The 18966-nt window shown below is 45.7% G+C and overlaps 2 protein-coding genes and 2 non-coding genes across 7 annotated transcripts in view; 3 read left to right on the forward strand and 1 right to left on the reverse strand.

The window, feature by feature from the left end:
- On the forward strand, nt 1–17413 carry RANGRF (RAN guanine nucleotide release factor). 3 transcript variants are annotated; one of them, XM_061589704.1, is made up of 7 exons: nt 1–93; nt 2186–2420; nt 5120–5229; nt 6393–6509; nt 11924–12071; nt 15210–15304; nt 15979–17413. In XM_061589704.1, the coding sequence occupies exons 3-7, from the start codon at nt 5135–5137 to the stop codon at nt 16106–16108; spliced, it is 585 nt and encodes a 194-aa protein (XP_061445688.1). In that variant the 5' UTR covers nt 1–93; nt 2186–2420; nt 5120–5134; the 3' UTR covers nt 16109–17413. The 3 variants fall into 3 exon arrangements, with proteins under 3 accessions (XP_061445688.1, XP_061445689.1, XP_061445690.1); XM_061589705.1 differs by lacking the exon at nt 1–93 and adding an exon at nt 911–964; XM_061589706.1 differs by lacking the exons at nt 1–93; nt 2186–2420 and adding an exon at nt 2636–2718.
- TRNAA-UGC (transfer RNA alanine (anticodon UGC)) lies at nt 6953–7024 on the forward strand. The gene has a single exon. It is a non-coding gene; the product is annotated as a tRNA-Ala (tRNA).
- TRNAA-UGC (transfer RNA alanine (anticodon UGC)) lies at nt 8987–9058 on the forward strand. Its single transcript has one exon. It is a non-coding gene; the product is annotated as a tRNA-Ala (tRNA).
- SLC25A35 (solute carrier family 25 member 35) overlaps nt 16388–18966 on the reverse strand; it is a 13406-nt gene continuing 10827 nt past the window's right edge. For both annotated transcript variants that reach the window (XM_061589702.1, XM_061589703.1), the window contains exon 6: nt 16388–18820. In XM_061589702.1, the coding sequence (XP_061445686.1) occupies nt 18641–18820 (180 nt within the window). In that variant the 3' untranslated portion in view covers nt 16388–18640. The remainder of the gene's footprint in view (nt 18821–18966) is intronic.

The raw sequence follows: 18966 nt of genomic DNA on the forward strand, positions 1-18966 counted from the left end.
TATAGCAGAAAACTGAGCTACTCTTCAGATTCTATGCTGGAGGAAATTTAAGAAAGAAGCAGGTTTGGATGTCAGAGCTGAGCCTGGGAATCGGTATTATTATTATTATTATTATTATAGTGTTTCTGAACTTGCACAGAGTGCCTTTCCCTGAGTAATGACAGCCCACCACCACATATCTAAGAGTAGGAGACTACATAGAAGGCAATGTTTTTCATGCAAGCCTGATTACCACTGTCTGACTTCTTTAAAAAATTGACTATGATTCTACAGATCAACTGTGCTTCTGAAGCTCTGAAAAAACAGGTTTGTAGTGGTGCTCCTGGATCCATCTTTGTTGCTGGAGGCTCAAGTAGCCTGAATGGCTAGGAGTGTCTTTTACCAGGCAACTAAGCTGTTCTTGGACAGGGATAGCCTGGCCACAGTGATTCATGTATGGTGACCTCAGGCCTGATCCAGAAGCTCCAGCTAGTGCAAAATGCTGCAACAAGACTGTTGATGGGGGCAGATTACCGCCAGCATATAACTCTTGTACTTAAAAGCTTGCACTGGCTGCCCACATGCTGTCAGGTCAAGTGCAAAGTTCTGCATTAATTTTCAAGGCCCTTATCAACCTGGGTCTGGATACGGCAAGGACTGCCTAATTTCTTAGATCCTTGCCCAATCCCTGTTAACGGTTTACTTTGCTGGGAGCAGGGTCCCTATGTCTCCAGCATCCTATGTGCCAATCAAAATGAAAGGGGAGTGTGTTGGCCACCGAGAAGAGTCCTCTACCATGCTTCCTTGTCCTGTCCTGCTGATTGGAACCAATCAGAGTGAAAGCAGGTGAGTCAGCCACTGAGAAGACTCTTCTCAGTAGCTAATACACTCCCCTTGCATGCTGATTGGCTCCTAGGATCATCTGTAGTTGTGGGAGAAGTTGCATGTGGGAAGAACTGAGTGTGGAGATGGCAGTGGAGAGCAAGTGAGTGAGCAAGGGGGTGTGGCTGTGAGGGGACATGGCACGACTATCATGAAGGGAACTTGCGTTTCTGAATTTGTCACTACACTAGTGTGTTTAAGTTCAGAATATTAAAAGTAGGCCTGCCACCTCTGTCAGTAGATTTATGCCTTGCATAGTGACATTACAGCCAGACATCCAACAGTTGCAGTCCATGTCACCTTTGACTGACTTTTCTGCAATTGCATGTAATAAATATTATTTAATTTGTGTGTGGTATTTCTGAACTGTGATTTGGCATATAATTGCAACCTGGTTTATAATACAAAACCAGGGGGTAAAAACAGCAATATACAACATCATTTAAAATAAAATAAATTGGAAAATTGACTGCCTTCAAGTCAATCCCAATTAATGGCCACCCTATGAACAGGGTTTTCATGGTAAGCAGTATTCAGAGGGGGTTTACCATTGCCTCCCACTGAGAGGCAGTGACTGGCCCAAGGTCACCCAGTGAGCTTCATGGCTGTGAGGGGATTCAAACCCTGGTCTCTTAGGTCATAGTCCAGCACCTTAACTACACCACACTGGCTCTCTAAAATATACTACTAATCGTTAAATTAACCATAGCAATAAAACCTGGGATGGCCAGGTGAGGAGGAAAAAAAAGAGAACAAGGCTCTTGCACCTTTAATAGCTGTGCAGAAGGAATTTCAGCAGGTGTAGGTTGTCAGGCACACTACACTGGCTAAATGCTCTCTGCCACAGAACTATTAAAGGTGTAGGAGCTCTGGCCTCTTTTTTTCACCTGTCCACCCTAACACCATACAATTAAACCAATAAAATGACATTGTGTGTAGTAGTGGCAGAGGGAGAGGGAATAAAGGAAATGAACAAACTCCTAGGTTTAAAATTATGGATATAGAATGATGTTTAATATAACACATTAAAGCAATCTGTTCTCCCCTCCCTATTAATTTATATGGTGCAATGCTATACATGCCTATTCAGAAGTTAGTCCCTTTGATTTCAGTGGGGCTTACTTCCAGGTAATTAGTATATTAAAGAGTGTGTATGTAGCTGACATAATTTGGCATTAAATTCGTCAGCTTCTGGGTCACACAGAACGCTTTCTCATCAGGCATAACAGAATGTTCATTCATTTGTTGCTACGCGTGTCATTCACGGCCTTTCAAGCCCTCACTACAGTTAGGCAGTGCTTACGAGAGATTTCTCAAATTTCAGTCTCGTGGGCTACATCCGTCTACGCGATTGGACCGCACTCTTGTCAGTCACCGCACCTTCCTTAGCAGTCACAATCGAATACACGGAGCGACCTAGAGGCAAACCACAAACTCCAGTTGCTGATTGGCCAGTTTGCCTGCAGAACCTTCTGGCTCGGGGCGGGTAATTCATTCGCGGGTGGAAGATTTAAAGGGGACGCAACAGCCGCAGCTCTTAAAACTAACGTGAATCAAAGGTGAGTCTTGAAAACATGGGCAGAGGGCTGGGATAGTGGTCCTTCACAATAATCAAGCTGGGAGCCTTTAAAAAAAAGAAAAGAAGGCTTTCTTCTTCCTCACTCTGCGCCGCCATACAAGGGTCTCCCCCTGCAGGTTTCCAAAAATTCCCTCTTTTCTATGACGTAGCTACGAAGTGAAGTGAGATCCACGGAAACTTACGCCATGTTAAATTTGTCACTCTTCGAAATGCCACAAGACTCTTCGTCGTTCTCCCCAGTTGCCTGCTTCATCCATCTCCTCTCCCGTTGAACATAAGTACTTCCCTATTACATCAGACCAGAGGTCCCTCTAGCCCCAGTCTCCTGTTTCCAGCTGTAGCTAGCCAAAATGATTCTGGGTAGGACAGGAAGCAACAGCCCTCTCCTGTTGTTTCTGAGCAAGGGTAGTCAACCTGGTGCCCTCCGGATCCATCAGCCACAGCCCAGCATGGACAATAATCGGGGATGAAATCTGGAGGGCATCACGTTGGCTATCCCGGTTTTGGAGAATCTGTTAGCCAGTTACTTGTTAACAGATCCTCCAGGTTCAATAGCAGTTTACCTCTGAACTGGTATTCAGAATTATACTTCTGAACCAGGAGAGTCTATTAACTCAGAGTTCTTCAATCCTGGGCCCCCAGATGTCTCATAACACTAGAACTCGTGGACATGCAATGAAGCTGAATGCTGGGAGATTTAGGACAGACAAAAAAGTACTTCTTCATACAGCGCATAGCTAAAACTATGGAATTCACTCCCACAAGAGACAGTGCTGGCCACCAACCTGGCTGGCTTTTAAAAGAGGATTAGGCTATAAGTAGCGAAGAGCCATGATGGCTATGGTCTCCCTCCACAGTCGGAGGCTGTATGCTGCCAAATACCAGTTGCTGGAAACCGCAGGAGGGGAGAGTGCTTTTGTGCTCAGATCCTGCTTGCGGCCCTCCAGTGGGCATGTGGTTGGCCACTGTGAGAACTGAATGGGCCACTGGCCGGATCCAGCAGGCCTTTATTATGTTCTTATGACTACAGCACCCATTATCCTCAGCTGGCATAGCCAATGCTTTGGGATGATGGGAACTGTAGTCCAGCAACATCTGGAGACCCAAGGTAGAAGACGGCTGTGTTACCTAGTGGTTTAAAACAAGCTGTGAGTAGATTTATTTATTTATTTATTTATCTGTATACCGCCCCATAGCCAAAGCTCTCTGGGCAGTTTGCTGTATGTGATGGGTTTGTGTATTCCTCTCTTAAAGCCATCTAAGTCATTGGCCACCTTTACCACCTATAAAAGATTTGCGTAGGCGCATGTTTTTCTTCTTTTGGAAATGTGGTCCTCTCTCCCCGCCCACAGGTCTCCCTATCACAATCCTCACATGCACAGGAACATGGAAAGTTGCCTTATAATGAGTAAAACCATTGGTCTATCTAGCTCAGTACTGTTCACATTGACTGGCCACAGATCTTTCAGGCAGGATTCTCTCCCAGCCCTGCCTGGAGATGCCAAGGATTGAACCCAGGGCCTTCCGCATGCAAAGCAGTTGCTGTACCACTAAGCTAGAGCCCTTCTGCAAGCTCTGGCCATTCCCTGTGTAAATGTTCCTTCCTTCATCAGAATGTAGAAATGTGTGTGTTAAGGAGAATACATAAGAGGAGAATCGGTGGCTGCAGTCCTGTACACTATGTGTGAGTAACTTTGATTCCATGGAGCAAATGTGGCCCTCCAGAATTCCAGGGCCAGCACTTGTCCGCCATTGGCCCTCAGGCACAGCCCACTGCGGAGCCCTGCCTCGCACATTTGTGTGCACACACACACTCACTTAAATATACCCGGTTGTCTCACCTCGCATGTCAGCGTGCGTGCCTGCTATCACCCAAGATGGCGGCAAGGGCATCAACATGATAGCAGCCATGTGTGTTGATGTGTGAGGTGAAACAACTGGGTGTATTTAAGCGCTTGCAGGGGTGATGCTGGTTGGGAGAGTGGAGTTTCCATTCTGCAATCCACACAACCCAATGCTGGTTGGATTGTAGAGCAGGAGCTCCACCCTCTCAGCCACAGGGGCTCTCAGCCCCCTGTGGTCAGCCACAGGGCCTCCTGGCCAGTGCCCAACTTGGCCACCCGCTGGCGCCGGGCCTGCAGATGCCTTTATCTGTCCCTTGGGGCTCTCACCAGACCACATCCTCTCTCACCAGGCCACACGCCACACGGTCCTTGCTCTGCTCCCTCCGCAAGTGCCTGGCTAAAATGTGTCCTGGAACAATGAAATTTCCTCTTGCTTTTCTGGATGGCGAGATGGGGCCAGGGTAGACACTTTTATGTGGCTGGAAAGTGACTTCCTGTATTTATCAGGGGTAGCCAATGTGTGCAGGAAGCCAGGCAGGAGGCTGGTGGTGGTGGTGGTGGTGGTGGCGGTGGCGGCGGTGGCGGCAGCGGCGGCAGCAGCAGCAGTAGCTTGGAGGTCAGGTGGGAGGCCAGGCAGCAGCTTTGGTGACCTGTGGGGGGGGAAGGAGGGGTGGCGACAGTAGGTATGTTGGCGAGTGAAGCAAGCAGGGGCAGTAGCTCCTAGTAAATAAAAGTAAATGTAAGTATGTTGGAGGTGGCAGCACCTGTGTGTTGCAGTTCAAATGTGTTTCAAAATCTGAGCATGCACGCACCCACATGCACCTTTTCCCTTTAGTTGCAGGCAAGGGACATGAACAGTGAGGAGATGGTTCAACCGCAGCCAGGGCATCAGCTCTTTGGTGGAGCCTTTTCTGCCTTCCTTCCTCCTGGAAGCCTGGACATCAGGTATGCCAGCCCCTCAGGATAGCAGATGCACCCTGGCCTTCTCCTTTCCAGACCTCTGGATTGTAGGCTTCACCATACATTTAAAGCACATTTGAAGCGCATGACCTCCCCCAAAGAATCCTGGGAGCTGTAGTTTGTGAAGGGTGCGGAGACACCTCTTGCACCCTCACAGAGCTACAATTCCCAAAGTTCCCTGGGAAAAGGGGTTGATTGTTAAACCACTCTGGGAATTGTAGCTCCGTGGTGATTAGTTTGTGGAATTAATTCATGCAAGATACTGTGCTAACTTGCAGTTTATGTACCTTCTTTTTAGTATTATTATTTAAAAAAAGAGATTAGATGCAGTTATGGAAGATGAGTTTATGAACGGCTGTCAGCCATAATCATGATGAATGGAGCATCCCTAAGCAGGAAGAGTCTACCTCACACATACCAAGGGCTGTGAGGCAGCATCAAAGGGTGGCTCTCATAATTGGGGCCTGCTTGGGGAAGCTTCGGGGGGTATCTGGTTATGCACTGTAGGAGCAGAATGCTGGATTCATTTGGTCTGATCTAGGCCGCTTATGATTGAAGGAGCAAAGAGGCAGGCTCTCAGCCTCCCATTCTTCCAGCCAGTGAGTATAAAGATACCAGGATGATTGACAAGCATGTTTCATATATTTTTTAGTAATGATGTAATATATTAAGCAATCATGGATAGCATTAGGAGCCAGTGGGCACATTTGGAATTTTGCTGTGGGCGCCAGTCACAAAATGGCTGCTCTGTGTGTGTAGCATTATACAAAATGTTTGCCTCATCTAAAAGAGCAGAAAAAGACTCAGGACTCTTTGCAGGCACTACAGGAGGTACTGGTGAGCACACCGGTGTCTGTGGGTGCCACATTGGCAGAGCTTGGCAAAGTTACTTTTTTGAACTACAACTCCCATCAACCCCAGCCAGCATGGCCACTGGATTGGGCTTATGGGAGTTGTAGTTTTAAAAAAATAATTTTTCCAAGCTCTGCACATTGGTGACCCCTAGTTGAAACATTTATAGAGTTTTGCTGTTTGAATTGTTTTGAGATGGTCTCCAAATAGTATCCTTAGTACTCACCCCCTCCCCCGGTAAATTCAGGAAATGTCCTACCTGATTCTCCCTTCCCACTTACATTTTTCCCTTGCAGCGAGATGCGCCAGGTCCCTGACAACCAAGAAGTCTTTGTTCACCCCAGCACAGATCAGAGCATCATTATAGAACTGTTGGAATACCAGGCGGGTGTCCCAGATGAAAATGCTGCCAGGTGCGTGTTGGGAATTGGAGTCCTTTTGTTGCTAAATGGACTGGTGCAGGAGCAAAAGTTTGCTGGAACACCTAGCCCCCTAATCCTAAATGGATTGAGAGTGAAATATACGCTTCACATGCTGAGAGATCTCGCTGTTATTATCACATTCAGAGGGCTGAGTCAAGACACTGAAAAAAAAAATCCTGAGTTTTCATGTGTGTATATTTTCTTCAGGCATCAGCAAAATGTGTCTCCCTTTTGGGTATTTGCCTGGCTTATCTATGCATGTTTTTTTTTTAAATCAAGCAGAGAAATTATTTATTCATTTAATTCCATGCATGGATCGTTTCCAATCAAATATCTTGAAGTGATTTCACAAGAAAAAGCATTAGCAGGAAATATAGAAATCTTAAGAAGATAATCCTGCAAAGTCACCTAGCCTGCAATAACAGAGGGAAGAGGGGGATGTAGCTCAGTGGTAGAGCGCATGCTTTGCATGTATGAGGCCCTGGGTTCAATCCCCAGCATCTCCAGTTTTGGGGGTGAGAGGGAGAGATATTTGTTCTGCTGCTTGACTGAAGTGTGCTGCTTTTTTCTTTTAAAAAATCTGTTTTTAAGACAGTCTTTTTTACGTTGCCTTCCAATGCACAACAGCATTTCCCTTGCTATTTCTCTGCATACTTGGATAATTATTAAAGCAGGAAAGAACGAGCACTGTTAACTGCATGGTAGGCTCTCCTGGCAAATGTTGGCGTGGCATTTGAATTGTCAAGGCAAGGAGTGGGGGGTGGGGATGGGGAAGAGGTGGTTGTGCAAACAGCCTACAGCACGGAGGTATGGCTCACATCGATGCCATACCTTTAAAGCACCCTTAGGAGAGCCTGGGTGGGAATCCAGAGTCTGCAAGTTCAAATCCCCGCTCGTGTCTCCTGGGTGTCAAGGGCCAGCTAAAGTTCACCCCCACAGTGAGTGGCTCAGGGGTGATGTGCCCTGCAACCTGTGCATAGTCGCAAGGAGCCCAGTTGCCCCCCAGCTGGCAGTTGTGGACAATGAAGGGGCTGGCAGCAGCTGTGGGAGGACTAGCCTCAGAGGGAGACAATGGTAAACCCCCTCTGCATACCGCTTACCATGAAAACCCTATTCATAGGGTAGCCATAAGTCAGGATCGATTTGAGCGAAGTCCATTTCCATTTTTATGCTACTTTAACCATCATGGCTTCCCCCACAAAATCCTGGTAACTGTAGTTTGTTACGGGTGCTGGGAATTGTAGCTCTGTAAGGGATCTCCTCCCAGCGTGATTGACAAACAGTCCCTAGGATTTTGTGGGGGAAGCCATGAATGCTTAGAGTGGTATAAGAGTGCTGTATATGTTTTGTTGTTGCTGTTATGTGCCTTCAAGTCGATTACGACTTGTGGCGACCCTATGAATCAGTGATCTCCAAGAGCATCTGTCATGAACTACCCTGTTCAGATCCTGCTTCAGGTCTGTGGCTTCCTTTATGGAATCAATCCATCTCTTGTTTGGCCTTCCTCTTTTTCTACTCCCTTCTGTTTTTCCTAGCGTTATTGTCTTTTCTAGTGAATCATGTCTTCTCATGATGTGTCCAAAGTATGATGACCTCAGTTTCATCATTTTAGCTTCTAGTGATAGTTCTGGTTTAATTTGTTCTAACACCCAATTATTTATCTTTTTCGTAGTCCATGATATGCGCAAAGCTCTCCTCCAACACCACATTTCAAATGAGTTGATTTTTCTGTTACCCACTTTTTTCACTGTCCAACTTTCACATCCATACATAGAGATTGGGAATACCATGGTCTGAATGATTCTGCCTTTGGTGTTCAGTGATACATTTTTGCATTTGAGTATATATGTATACTGTGTATGTATGGGGTTGTATTCACCTAAGTCCTACTCAGAGCAGACCTACTGAAATTAATGAACCTGAGTTATTTATTTATTTATTGCATTTGTATACTGCCCCATAGCCGGCCGTGGGCGGTTTACACCAATTAAAAACATTAAAAACAAATATACAAATTTTAAAAAACATTTTTTTAAAAAACAATTTAAAAACACATGCTAAAATGCCTGGAAGAAGAGGAAAGTCTTGACCTGGCACCAAAAAGACAAAGTGTTGGTGCCAGCTGCACCTTATCAAGGAGGTCATTCTATAATTTGGGGGCCACCACTGACAACCCCCTCGCCCTTGTTGCCATCCTTCAAGCGCCCGGAGGACGGCCTTTGATGTTGAGTGTAGCGTGCATCCGCCCACCTAGGATACTGATGGAGCAAAGGCAAAACCCACAAATATTAATCAGGTTGGGACCCCTTACCTGAAGGCTGCCCTCCAGAATTAATCACACCCATTAACTTCAGTGGCTCTACTATGAGTAGGACTAGTATTGAACACCACCCAGGGTGTGAAGGTGACCAAAATGCATCATATACCAGCTCAGATCAACCAGAGAGTGTGTAGCAACTCACAGGACAGGGGATGTAGCTCAGTGGTAGAGCGCATGCTTTGCATGTATGAGGTCCTGGGTTCGATCCCCAGCATCTCCACTTTTACTCCTTGCTCTGCAGGCAAATGACACATGCAACAACTCTAAGCAGCAATTGTACAATTACCCCCAACCAGAGACACAGGCAGTGATACATCATAAAGATAGGAGTATGAACCCTATGAATCAGCAACCTCAGATAGCATCTGTTATAAACCACCCTGTTCAGATCTTGTCAGTTCAGGTCTGTGGCTTCCTTTATGGAATCAATCCATGTCTTGCTTGGCCTTCCTCTTTTTCTACTCCCTTCTGTTTTTCCCAGCATTGTTGTCTTTTCTAGCGAACCATGTCTTCTCATTATGTGTCCAAAGTATGATAACTTCAGTTTCATCATTTTAGCTTCTAATGATAGTTCTGGTTTAATTTGTTCTAACATCCAATTATTGGTCTTTTTCGCAGTCCATGGTATGTGCAGAGCTCTCCTCCGACACCACATTTAGCACTTACCCCTAGGTAATGTGGGCGTGCATAGAACTGCAGCCTTCAGTGTTATGTGTGAGGAGGAAAGTCTAAAACTGTTTCCCAAACTCCCCCGCTCCCCACACACCACTTGAAAATTGCTGAGGGTTTTAGCAGATCGCTTAATGGTTTTTCTGCCTGTTGTAGCGATTGTAATGCATTGTGCTCGATGCTGTATGATTTTTAATTGTACTTTTATTGCGTCTTTTACTTCTTACTTAGTGTATCTTACTGTGTTTCATACAATTCAAATTGTAATACATTAAAATACAATGTGAGAAATAAAAGCAGCAATTAAAATACAATTAAAAATCAATATGAATATTTAATGTGATGGATGTGCAGTCTTTCATTACAAATCTACAGACACACCATGGATCTCCTGAGTGGACCACCAGTGGTCCATGAACCACAGTTTGGAAACACGTAGTCTAAAACACGAGGAGGAAGACGTAATTATTGGAACTACCATATAGGTCTTTAATGAACAATGTGACCGTATGGAGCCACAGGTCAACCAGCGAGTGCTTAGCTGATGTGGACCTAGGGGATGTAGTTCAGTGGTAGAGTGCATGCTGTGTATGTATGAGGTCCTGAGTTCGATCCCTAGCGTGTTCACTTTTATTATCTGTTCTGTAGGTAAATGACAAGTGTAACAACTCTGAGCAGGAATTGTACAAGAGCCTCCAGGCAACCGGATTGACACAAAGGCAGTATTAGGTCATAAATGTAGACATTCTCCAGTTCTAAGAGGGTGGATGGATGTCAAGCTCAGACAAATTCATGGATCTTTTTGTAGTTAGGTATGTCTTACTCCCCATATCTTTTTCTTTTGTAACCCTGCTTTCTACTTCGATAACTGACATATGAAATTCTAGCTTTTTTTTTTAGTGTAAGCTGAAGCTTCTTTTTTAAAAAAGAAAAAGAAAGAAAAGATCCCTTCATCACCCAGCTGGCAGCAATGGGTTGCCGAAGGTTTATTTAGTTGCCACAGTGATAGATGTTTCAGTGGAGATATCCTAAGCTCAAGAAGGGAACGAAGCTCAGTGATAAACTTTGCATGTATGAGGTTTTGAGTTCAATCCCCAGCATTTCCTCCTTTTTCTTCTTTTTCCATTTTTTTTTGCTTTTTTTTAAAAAAAGTATTTTCAAAAATAAGAGAAAAATCAACTCATTTGAAATGTGGTGGAGGAGAGCTTAGTGGATATTGTCATGCCCTACTCCACCCTGCAGGTGCCAGGTGCATGTTTAGGACCCAATTCCCCACCTGGGTAATTGATCCTGACCAACCAATCCCCCTTGCCAAGGCTGTGCAAACCAACACCAACCCTGCAAGGTAGGAGATAGGCTGCCACCACCCCTCAATGTGAACAACCACTCTGAGTCAGGGAAAACCCAGAGCCCAGATATAGTTCTACCAGGGATTTCTAAGGACAAGAGACAGACAGGCACTCCTCATCCAGAAGCCCCAGGCAAAGCCAAAGCACGGTCGTTTGTGGTCAGTGGCCAAGGTACCAGGTTCAGAGCCAAACTCACCCTCCAACAATGAACACACATGGGTAAATAGAAGTAGCTTTATTGAATAAAATATAAGTGCACAATTAATAGCAGCAAAACAGTTCCTTAAAACCTACACCCAAACAGGGGTTTCGGTAACACATATAAGACAGTTCAGACACAACCAAAAATAACAACACTAACTAGCCTAGTCTACTTACTTGAAGAGGTAGTTGTTGTAAATCTCACCTCTCCCCAGAGAGGCATAAGTTGGGTAGTGAAGGCAGTGGAACCCCACACAGGTAACCACCCGTCTAGATGGAACCCAGGGGAACAAAATTATCTTAGCTACACGATGATTGTGTCATCACCACAATGACTGCTGATATGGATGTGTGCTTATTTTGCATACACTCAATATTTATTCAAGTGGTCACAGACTCTTCCTTTTTGCTTTTTATTGCAATTTGACACTCCGTTCAAAAAATTTTCCTCTACACGCTCAGGAGGACAATGCTTCATGCATCTGATGGGTTTAACTCCGTTCCAGAAAAGCTTATCCCAAATTTTGTAAGACTAACAATTTTGTTTGTTCATATGGCTCTGTGTAATTTCAGATGTAGTAAAAACAGCCTGAAAGTCACCTTACTCTGCTGTATACAGGTGATGAACAAATGAAACAAATATGAGACCGCTCCAAGCCTACAAGAAAAGGAAGTTGGGAAGTAGTTCAGTGGTAGCTTTGCATGCTTGCGTGTATGAGGTCCTGGGCTGGATCCCAAATCTTTACCTGTGAACCACTGTAATGTGAGACTTGATTATTGTGGATCTATAAGCTGGGTCACCTTTTGGTCTTCATTCCACGACTGACAGTAGGGTTTACGCCATTTTTTTCCCCTTGCCCAATCAGGTATCACTTTGAGGACATGGCTGGTGCTTCTGCCAGTGCTGAGATTTTGAGCCAGGAACTATTTGTCCCCCATCTCTTGGCCCTGGAAGGCTGCAGCAGTGCCTGGGGCCTCACTGCCCACCAGCTGGTAGCTAAGTTTGACGAGGAGGTGGGTATTACTGTTGCCTGATGGGAACTGACCAGGTACTTTGATTCTCCCAGTATGGGCATGTATAGCGACAAGGGTGTCCTGACCCACTATAGATGTGAATTACCTTAGCAGTGTTGCTCGATTATCAGTTGGGAATCTTTCCCCGAGAGTTGATCAGCTTTGAGGGTGGGTTGCTTAGAACACTTTGGGGGGGGCAAACTTCACTTCCTCCTGTACCCCCTTTGTCTTATTTTCACAAGGGCAGAAAAGGGGAACCTGTGGTCTTCCAGATGTTGCTGGACTTCAACTCCGATCATCCCTGACCACTGGACATACTGGCTGATGGGAGTTGGGAGTCCAGACAAATCCTGGAGAGTCACAGGTTCCCTATGCCTAGCCCAGAGCCTGAGTAGCTCAGTTGGTAGAGCATCAGACTTAATCTGAGGGTCCAGGGTTCAAGTCCCTGCTTAGGTGTTGTCTATTTTTTGGGAAAAGAATTCAATCCGGTTGGGAAGGACCCCTGTTTGAAACCCTGGAGAGTTTCCACTATTCAATATTGCAGACAGTGCTGAGTTAAATGAACTAAAAGTCAGACTCCTTCCTGTGATTTCACATTCCTCTGCAAAATCCGCCTGAAGGCCCCAGAGGGCATAAACGCCATCCTAATTTAAGTGGGTGCAGGATTCCTCTGATCACTCTTAGTTACACACAGTTCCTTGGCCTTTCCTGTTCCACTCCTCCAGTAGTGTTGATCCGAGGAAAACCGCCACAGTCTGCCATCATTAATATCTGGGATCATTTCAAACAAAAAAGGCTCAGGTTTATCCAGATATAAACAATTTCTCACTGCACATTCTTGGGATGCAAATGAATAACTTTGATCCAAATAAGGAACACAGGCGTGCATTTTAGCACACTGGGTTAGTTGGGCTCCAACTCATTATATTTACATAATTCTGACTGCGGATTTGGGAATTACCTTTGAAGGCTTTACTGATTTGGGGTGGGAGAAGAGATGCAGGGTGTCGACAGTCTGCAGCTTCTAGCATTCAAAATACTTATTTAGCATTTCTAGCATGCTGAGCTTGCACCTTTCCTTTGCATTTATTCACCCTTTCTCTCTCTTTGCCCGTCTTGTTCTCTTTAAAAAAGAAATAAAGAGAAAAATTATTGATGGGTTCATGGATGTGACCAACATTAGGTGTGGTCCCCCACCAGTAAGAGAGCAGTGCCTTGTCTCACCCCAGATCACCAGCGTTCCCAAGAATGGAACAGCTCAGGAAATAGGATGTAACTCAGCAGCAGAGCCCATGCTTTGCATATGTGAGCTCCTGGGTTCAGTCTCCAGCATCTGAACTTTTATTGGAGGTTTTAATTGCAGCATCTGGAAAAAATAACCAAACCTGCTCTTTTTAGTCTTCTTGCCTCCAAAAAACGTTGAATGTGAGCAGGGGTGTATGTGTGTGCTAAAAAGAAACTTCAGTAACTCCATTTTCCTTCTTTCTTTTTAAAAGCAAAGCAAGTTTCTAACCCTCATGATGTAACTATCAGGTTTAAAGAGAGCAGCAATGGAAACATATGGGCACCCACAGCTGAAAGACTGGTGGCTACCTTGCAAGGAAGGTGGTCACAGAGATGAGGTGAAGGAACTTTGATGCTCTGGCCAACTGTTCCGTATCCTTGTGTAGCCCTCCATTCCTGTCCATTAGCAGCCTCTTATTAGAACCCTGCCTTTATTTGCCGTAACTAGGGTTGTGTATCTCCCTTTAAAAAACAGAGCCCAAAGGTGACTGGTTACTTCTTTATGTGATTTGATCGAAGCTATTTTTACACTTCTATCATTAATTTATTTAGCCCCATCTAGGAAAGTATATCCCAGTACCCCTGAGGAAGAGCCATTGACTCAAACCAATTGAGCCACAATTTTAAAAAACCAGCATTCACTTTTCCCTGCACCTTAGCATCATAAGAACATAAGAAGAGCCTGCTGGATCAGGCCAGTGGCCCATCTAGTCCAGCATCCTGTTCTCACAGTGGCCAACCAGGTGCCTGGGGGAAGCCCACAAGCAGGACCCGAGTGCAAGAACACTCTCCCCTCCTGAGGCTTCCGGCAACTGGTTTTCAGAAGCATGCTGCCTCTGACCAGGGTGGCAGAGCACAGCCATCATGGCTAGTAGCCATTGATAGCCCTGTCCTCCATGAATTTGTCTAATCTTCTTTTAAAGCCATCCAAGCTGGTGGCTATTACTGTGTCTTGTGGGAGCAAATTCCATAGTTTAACTATGCGCTGAGTAAAGAAGTACTTCCTTTTGTCTGTCCTGAATCTTCCAACATTCAGCTTCTTTGAATGTCCATGAGTAGTATTATGAGAGAGGGAGAAGAACTTTTCTCTATCCACTTTCTCAATGCCATGCATAATTTTATACACTTCTAACATGTCTCCTCTGACCCGCCTTTTCTCTAAACTAAAAAGCCCCAAATGCTGCAACCATTCCTCATAAGGGAGTCGCTCCATCCCCTTGATCATTCTGGTTGCCCTCTTCTGAACCTTTTCCAACTCTTTAATATCCTTTTTGAGATGAGGCGACCAGAACTGTACACGGTATTCCAAATGCAGCCGCACGATAGATTTATACAATGGCATTATGATATCGACTGTTTTATTTTCAGTACCTTTCCTAATGATCCCTAGCATGGAATTTGCCTTTTTCACAGCTGCCGCACACTGGGTCGACATTTTCATTGTGCTGTCCTCTACAACCCCGAGGTCTCTCTCCTGGTCAGTTACCGCCAGTTCAGACCCCATGAGCGTATATGTGAAATTAAGATTTTTTGCTCCAATATGCATAATTTTACACTTGTTTATATTGTTTGCATTTGCCGCATCATTTCTCCGACCGCATCCACACCATACATTTAAAGCACATGGCTTCCCCCAAAGAATCCTGGGAACTGTCGGTTGTAATGGCTGCTGAGTTTCCAGGATTCTTTCACTCTCTCTTTCTCTGCTACTTTTTCTTTTTTGGTCTACCTCTTTGGAGATAAGAGATGCTAGCCCCCTGGTTTCAAGACCTTCAGATTCGTTCCCTGTTGGTAGACAACAAACGTCAGTTCCCAGGGGCTTTGATGACTTCCTGATTCCCTTTTTGCTCACAGGCAAAGAACGAAGTGACATTACATTTGGCCTTGCTGCGCCTGCCCCAGCATGGAACGGACCTGCTTCTCACTTTCAACAACCCCACATATATCCAGTAAGTATGCCTTAAAAGCAAAGATAGGGGACCTGTTACGAGCCTGAGGGCCACATTCCCTTCGGGGCAACTTTCTGGGGGCCACATGCTAGTGGTGGGCGGAGTCAGAGGCAAAAGTGGGTGGGATGTTAAATTTTACCTTTGTACAGTAGGCAATGGTAAACCTCTGAATACCACTTACTATGAAAACCCTATTCATAGGGTCACCCATAAGTTGGAATCGACTTGAAGGCAGTCCTTCCCATTTACAGGAGGCCAGTTTCTACACCCAGCTCACACCCTCCCTCTCTTATCCTCCATCCAGGCAGGCAAAAGACATTATCAGACTTCCAGGGTGTATTCCAGCCCGAGAAAAATAGTCAAGTGGGTGTTACTGGGGAGAGCCCCCAAGTGACTGACAGAGAGACCTGGAGGGGAACATTTGCCTGGTGGCTCTACTAGGCAGAACCAAATGCTGTGCTTAATTTCTGACAACAAAGGTGCTAGTCCTTATGGGGAGAGGAGAAATGATGCGCTGCTTCTAAACATGTGGGCACAGGCTACAGTTGCACAGCAGCAAGGAAAACACGTTGCAGAGGCGGAGGTAAAGAGGCAGAGGCTGGAAGAGAGGGAGGGAGTAGAAACTGGGCGTACCCTACAGTAACCACACGCCCTTCCCTTTTCTCTTGTGCCAGCCCTCTAAGCAGCAGTGCAGTCCCGGGGACAGAGGTTCCACCGCCCCCTTCTCAGCCTCCGTGGACGGTAGAGCATTTCTACACCTTTGTACGTAGCCTGCGGCTTCTCGACCCCGGCATCTTTGGTTAGGACATCTCTATGGCTGGAATGCAGCCTCGTCCCAGCTGTGCTGCATCCTTTGGTTAAGGCTCTCAGAAGGCTACTTCTGGTTAAAAGCCTGGATCATCCATCCGCTGCTTCTGCGCCCTCCTTTTTCCAGAGGGAAAAGAGGGACACGGACTCAGGTTGCCCAAAGGACATTCTTATTGCAGGCGGCAGTTTCATGCCATGGTCCAAAAGGTGGTTTCAAGTCTCCCTGTCTTTGGATGATTTTAGCCTGCTGTGCTCCAATTTGCCTTTGGAAGCGGGTAGAGTCTCAGCCTGGACTACTCCTCACAACGCCAGCAACGTATTCCACCCAGTTCAGGAAGAAGCTGGAATTAGCTCTCCAGGTTGCTCTACCCAATTGCAAAATATACCATTAACAACTGCCTCCTCCAACAAGCGTTTAATTTCTTGCAATCAGGAAAGGTGGGTGGGTATTAGTCCATTAGAAGACAATTCAGAGTTAGTTAAAAAAAACAAAAACAAAGAGATGCCTTTTATTAGGACCAACCAATGTTCATAATGTGGACTATAAGCTTTAGAGTCATACTCAGCTCTTCCTCGGGCTTGAGGATCAGGGTTGGGGGAAGCAGATGTGTCTGAGCAAGATCATAGTATTAACCTATTTCTTTTTTTTCTTTTCTGCACATTTTCTTCCCTCACCCCCCCCATGTCTTGTCATAACAACTAAGGCTGTTCTTTCAAACTTCTTCAGGTTAGATATAGGGCATCCAGTTGTACAAAGGAATACTGGGAAAAGGACAGCAATTGATTATCCTTTGAAAATATAAAAACTATATACTTTTAAGTCTTGCATTTAAAAAAGGAGTCGTAGCAAGGCTCAGTGCTAACTGGAATGTACAGGTCCATTTTTAGGAATGACATGCATGGCTTGTCAGTACATGTTATCCCAATGATATAAAGGAATAAAAGCCCTCCCACCTCTCCTTATGGGTCAGCAGCAATTACAGCAGAGCGTGGGGAACCTTTGGCCCTCCAGATGTTGCTGAACTACAACTCCCATCATCCCTGGCTGTTGGCCTTGCTAGCTGGGGCTGACGGGGGTTGTAGTTCAGCTACATCTGGACGGCCAAAGGATCCCCACGCCTAAATCAGAGCATGGAATTCAACTAGATTGACACACTCTGCCTCACTTACAGTCAGGCTTGGGATTTTAATCCAATATGGTCTGAAGGGGGAAAGTGCAACGGGTTTACATGGAAATAAATAGGATCCAAGCACCAACCTTCGATGAAGCCTTGACTTTTGGGTGGGAGAGTGGTGGTTCTGAAAGACTTTGGGGGAGGGAGGGGGCAGGGTTTGAAGGGCCAATGTAATCAGCATCACTTTTACTGTAACCCAAGGATGGAGAGCCTGTGGCCCTCCAGATGTTGGTGGACTCCCACCAGCTCCAGCCAGCAGGCTCCAATGGAAAGGGATGATGGAAAAATGTCACATTTCTCTTTCCCCACAAATTAAGACCTGCCTAGAGCATGAACTCTTGCCTTTTCGCTTTGTGGGTATAGTTGGTTGCTATACAATATGGTTTAGTCACAACCGTAATGAAACCCTGGATTTTTCCAGCGCCTCACATGGAGATCTGTCAATTCCTCTGCCTACTCAGCAGAGAGGCTGAGAATGGAATTAAAAAGTAACCTGAAACCCCATCTCCAGTTCAGACAACGGAATTGTAATTCTAGTTTAACTCTAGGAGGGACAGGCAGGGAACCTTAGCTGGGACTAGGAGCAGCTGAAGGAGATATATTATACTTTAGCGCCACCCAGGGGTTGGCCTATTGCCACTGCGTGGATTCTCATGGGCAGTGAAATGAAACTTACCTACTACAGGGGTTGCTATAGAAACACTGAAAGTTGAGGCCTTGGAAGAGCAGAGAACCTGCAAGCCTCTGTCTAAAAACCCTTGCATGGTGCTGCAAAATTAGCAGCAGCCCACAGGCCAACAAACTTCCTTTGTTTGCTGCTTTTCCGGGATTTTGGGTAGCCCTCAATGACCTAGGAGACCATAATATGCAGCTGGTAGCAGGCTGTATTCAGCTTGGTGGGCAGGCCTGTAGGAACAGAAAGGAGCTGCTTGGGTGCAAAACTCAGCGTTGCTCTTAAAACGTTCTCTGGCTGCTGGCGTCACATGATTGTCTCATCGGTTAATAAGTTACAACTGCAAACTTTAACATTTGGAGAAAGAGGTTGTGCCTGTATATGTATATAAAGCGTCATCTTCTCCCAAATGTATAGCAAGCAAGAGAGAGAAAAAGTCTAGGAGATGAGAACAATCATTTACAAAAATAATCAGTAGCAGCCTCATGATGGACTGCAGTGCAAGGGACAGGTGACCACTCGCTTTCCCTACACATCAGCGGAGTAAATTCATCGCAGCCCTGGGGGCCAAGGTCAAAGACATAGCAGAAGGAGGGCCTGGCTGTGCCGGCTTGAAGGCCTCTGCATCTCAGGCGACATGGCAATCAAATAAGCAGTCTGCACAGGCAGCCACAATAGGCATCATCGCTTCTGCGTCCAGTTGGTGTACACTTGGCGCAGCCGGTCCCAAAAGAGAAGGCTGAGGATTGTGTGAGGCCCGATGCGGAAATAGGAAGCCCCCAGGCCCTTGTAGATCCCAAAGAACCCCTCCGAACGGATGATTTTGGTAAGGCAATCAAAAAGGCCCTTGTACATCAGGCCCTGCAGCAGAAAGAGAGGAAAGTCAAGCTGGTGGGGTTTCTACCTTGTTAAAACTCACTGAGAGGCAGCATCTCTCTCTTTTTCAATACAGTGGGGCCCCGCTTTACAGCGATTCACTAATATAGCGATCTCAATTAGACGCAATT

The sequence above is a fragment of the Rhineura floridana genome, chromosome 11 (assembly GCF_030035675.1).
Source record: "Rhineura floridana isolate rRhiFlo1 chromosome 11, rRhiFlo1.hap2, whole genome shotgun sequence".
Taxonomy (NCBI): Eukaryota; Metazoa; Chordata; class Lepidosauria; order Squamata; family Rhineuridae; genus Rhineura; species Rhineura floridana.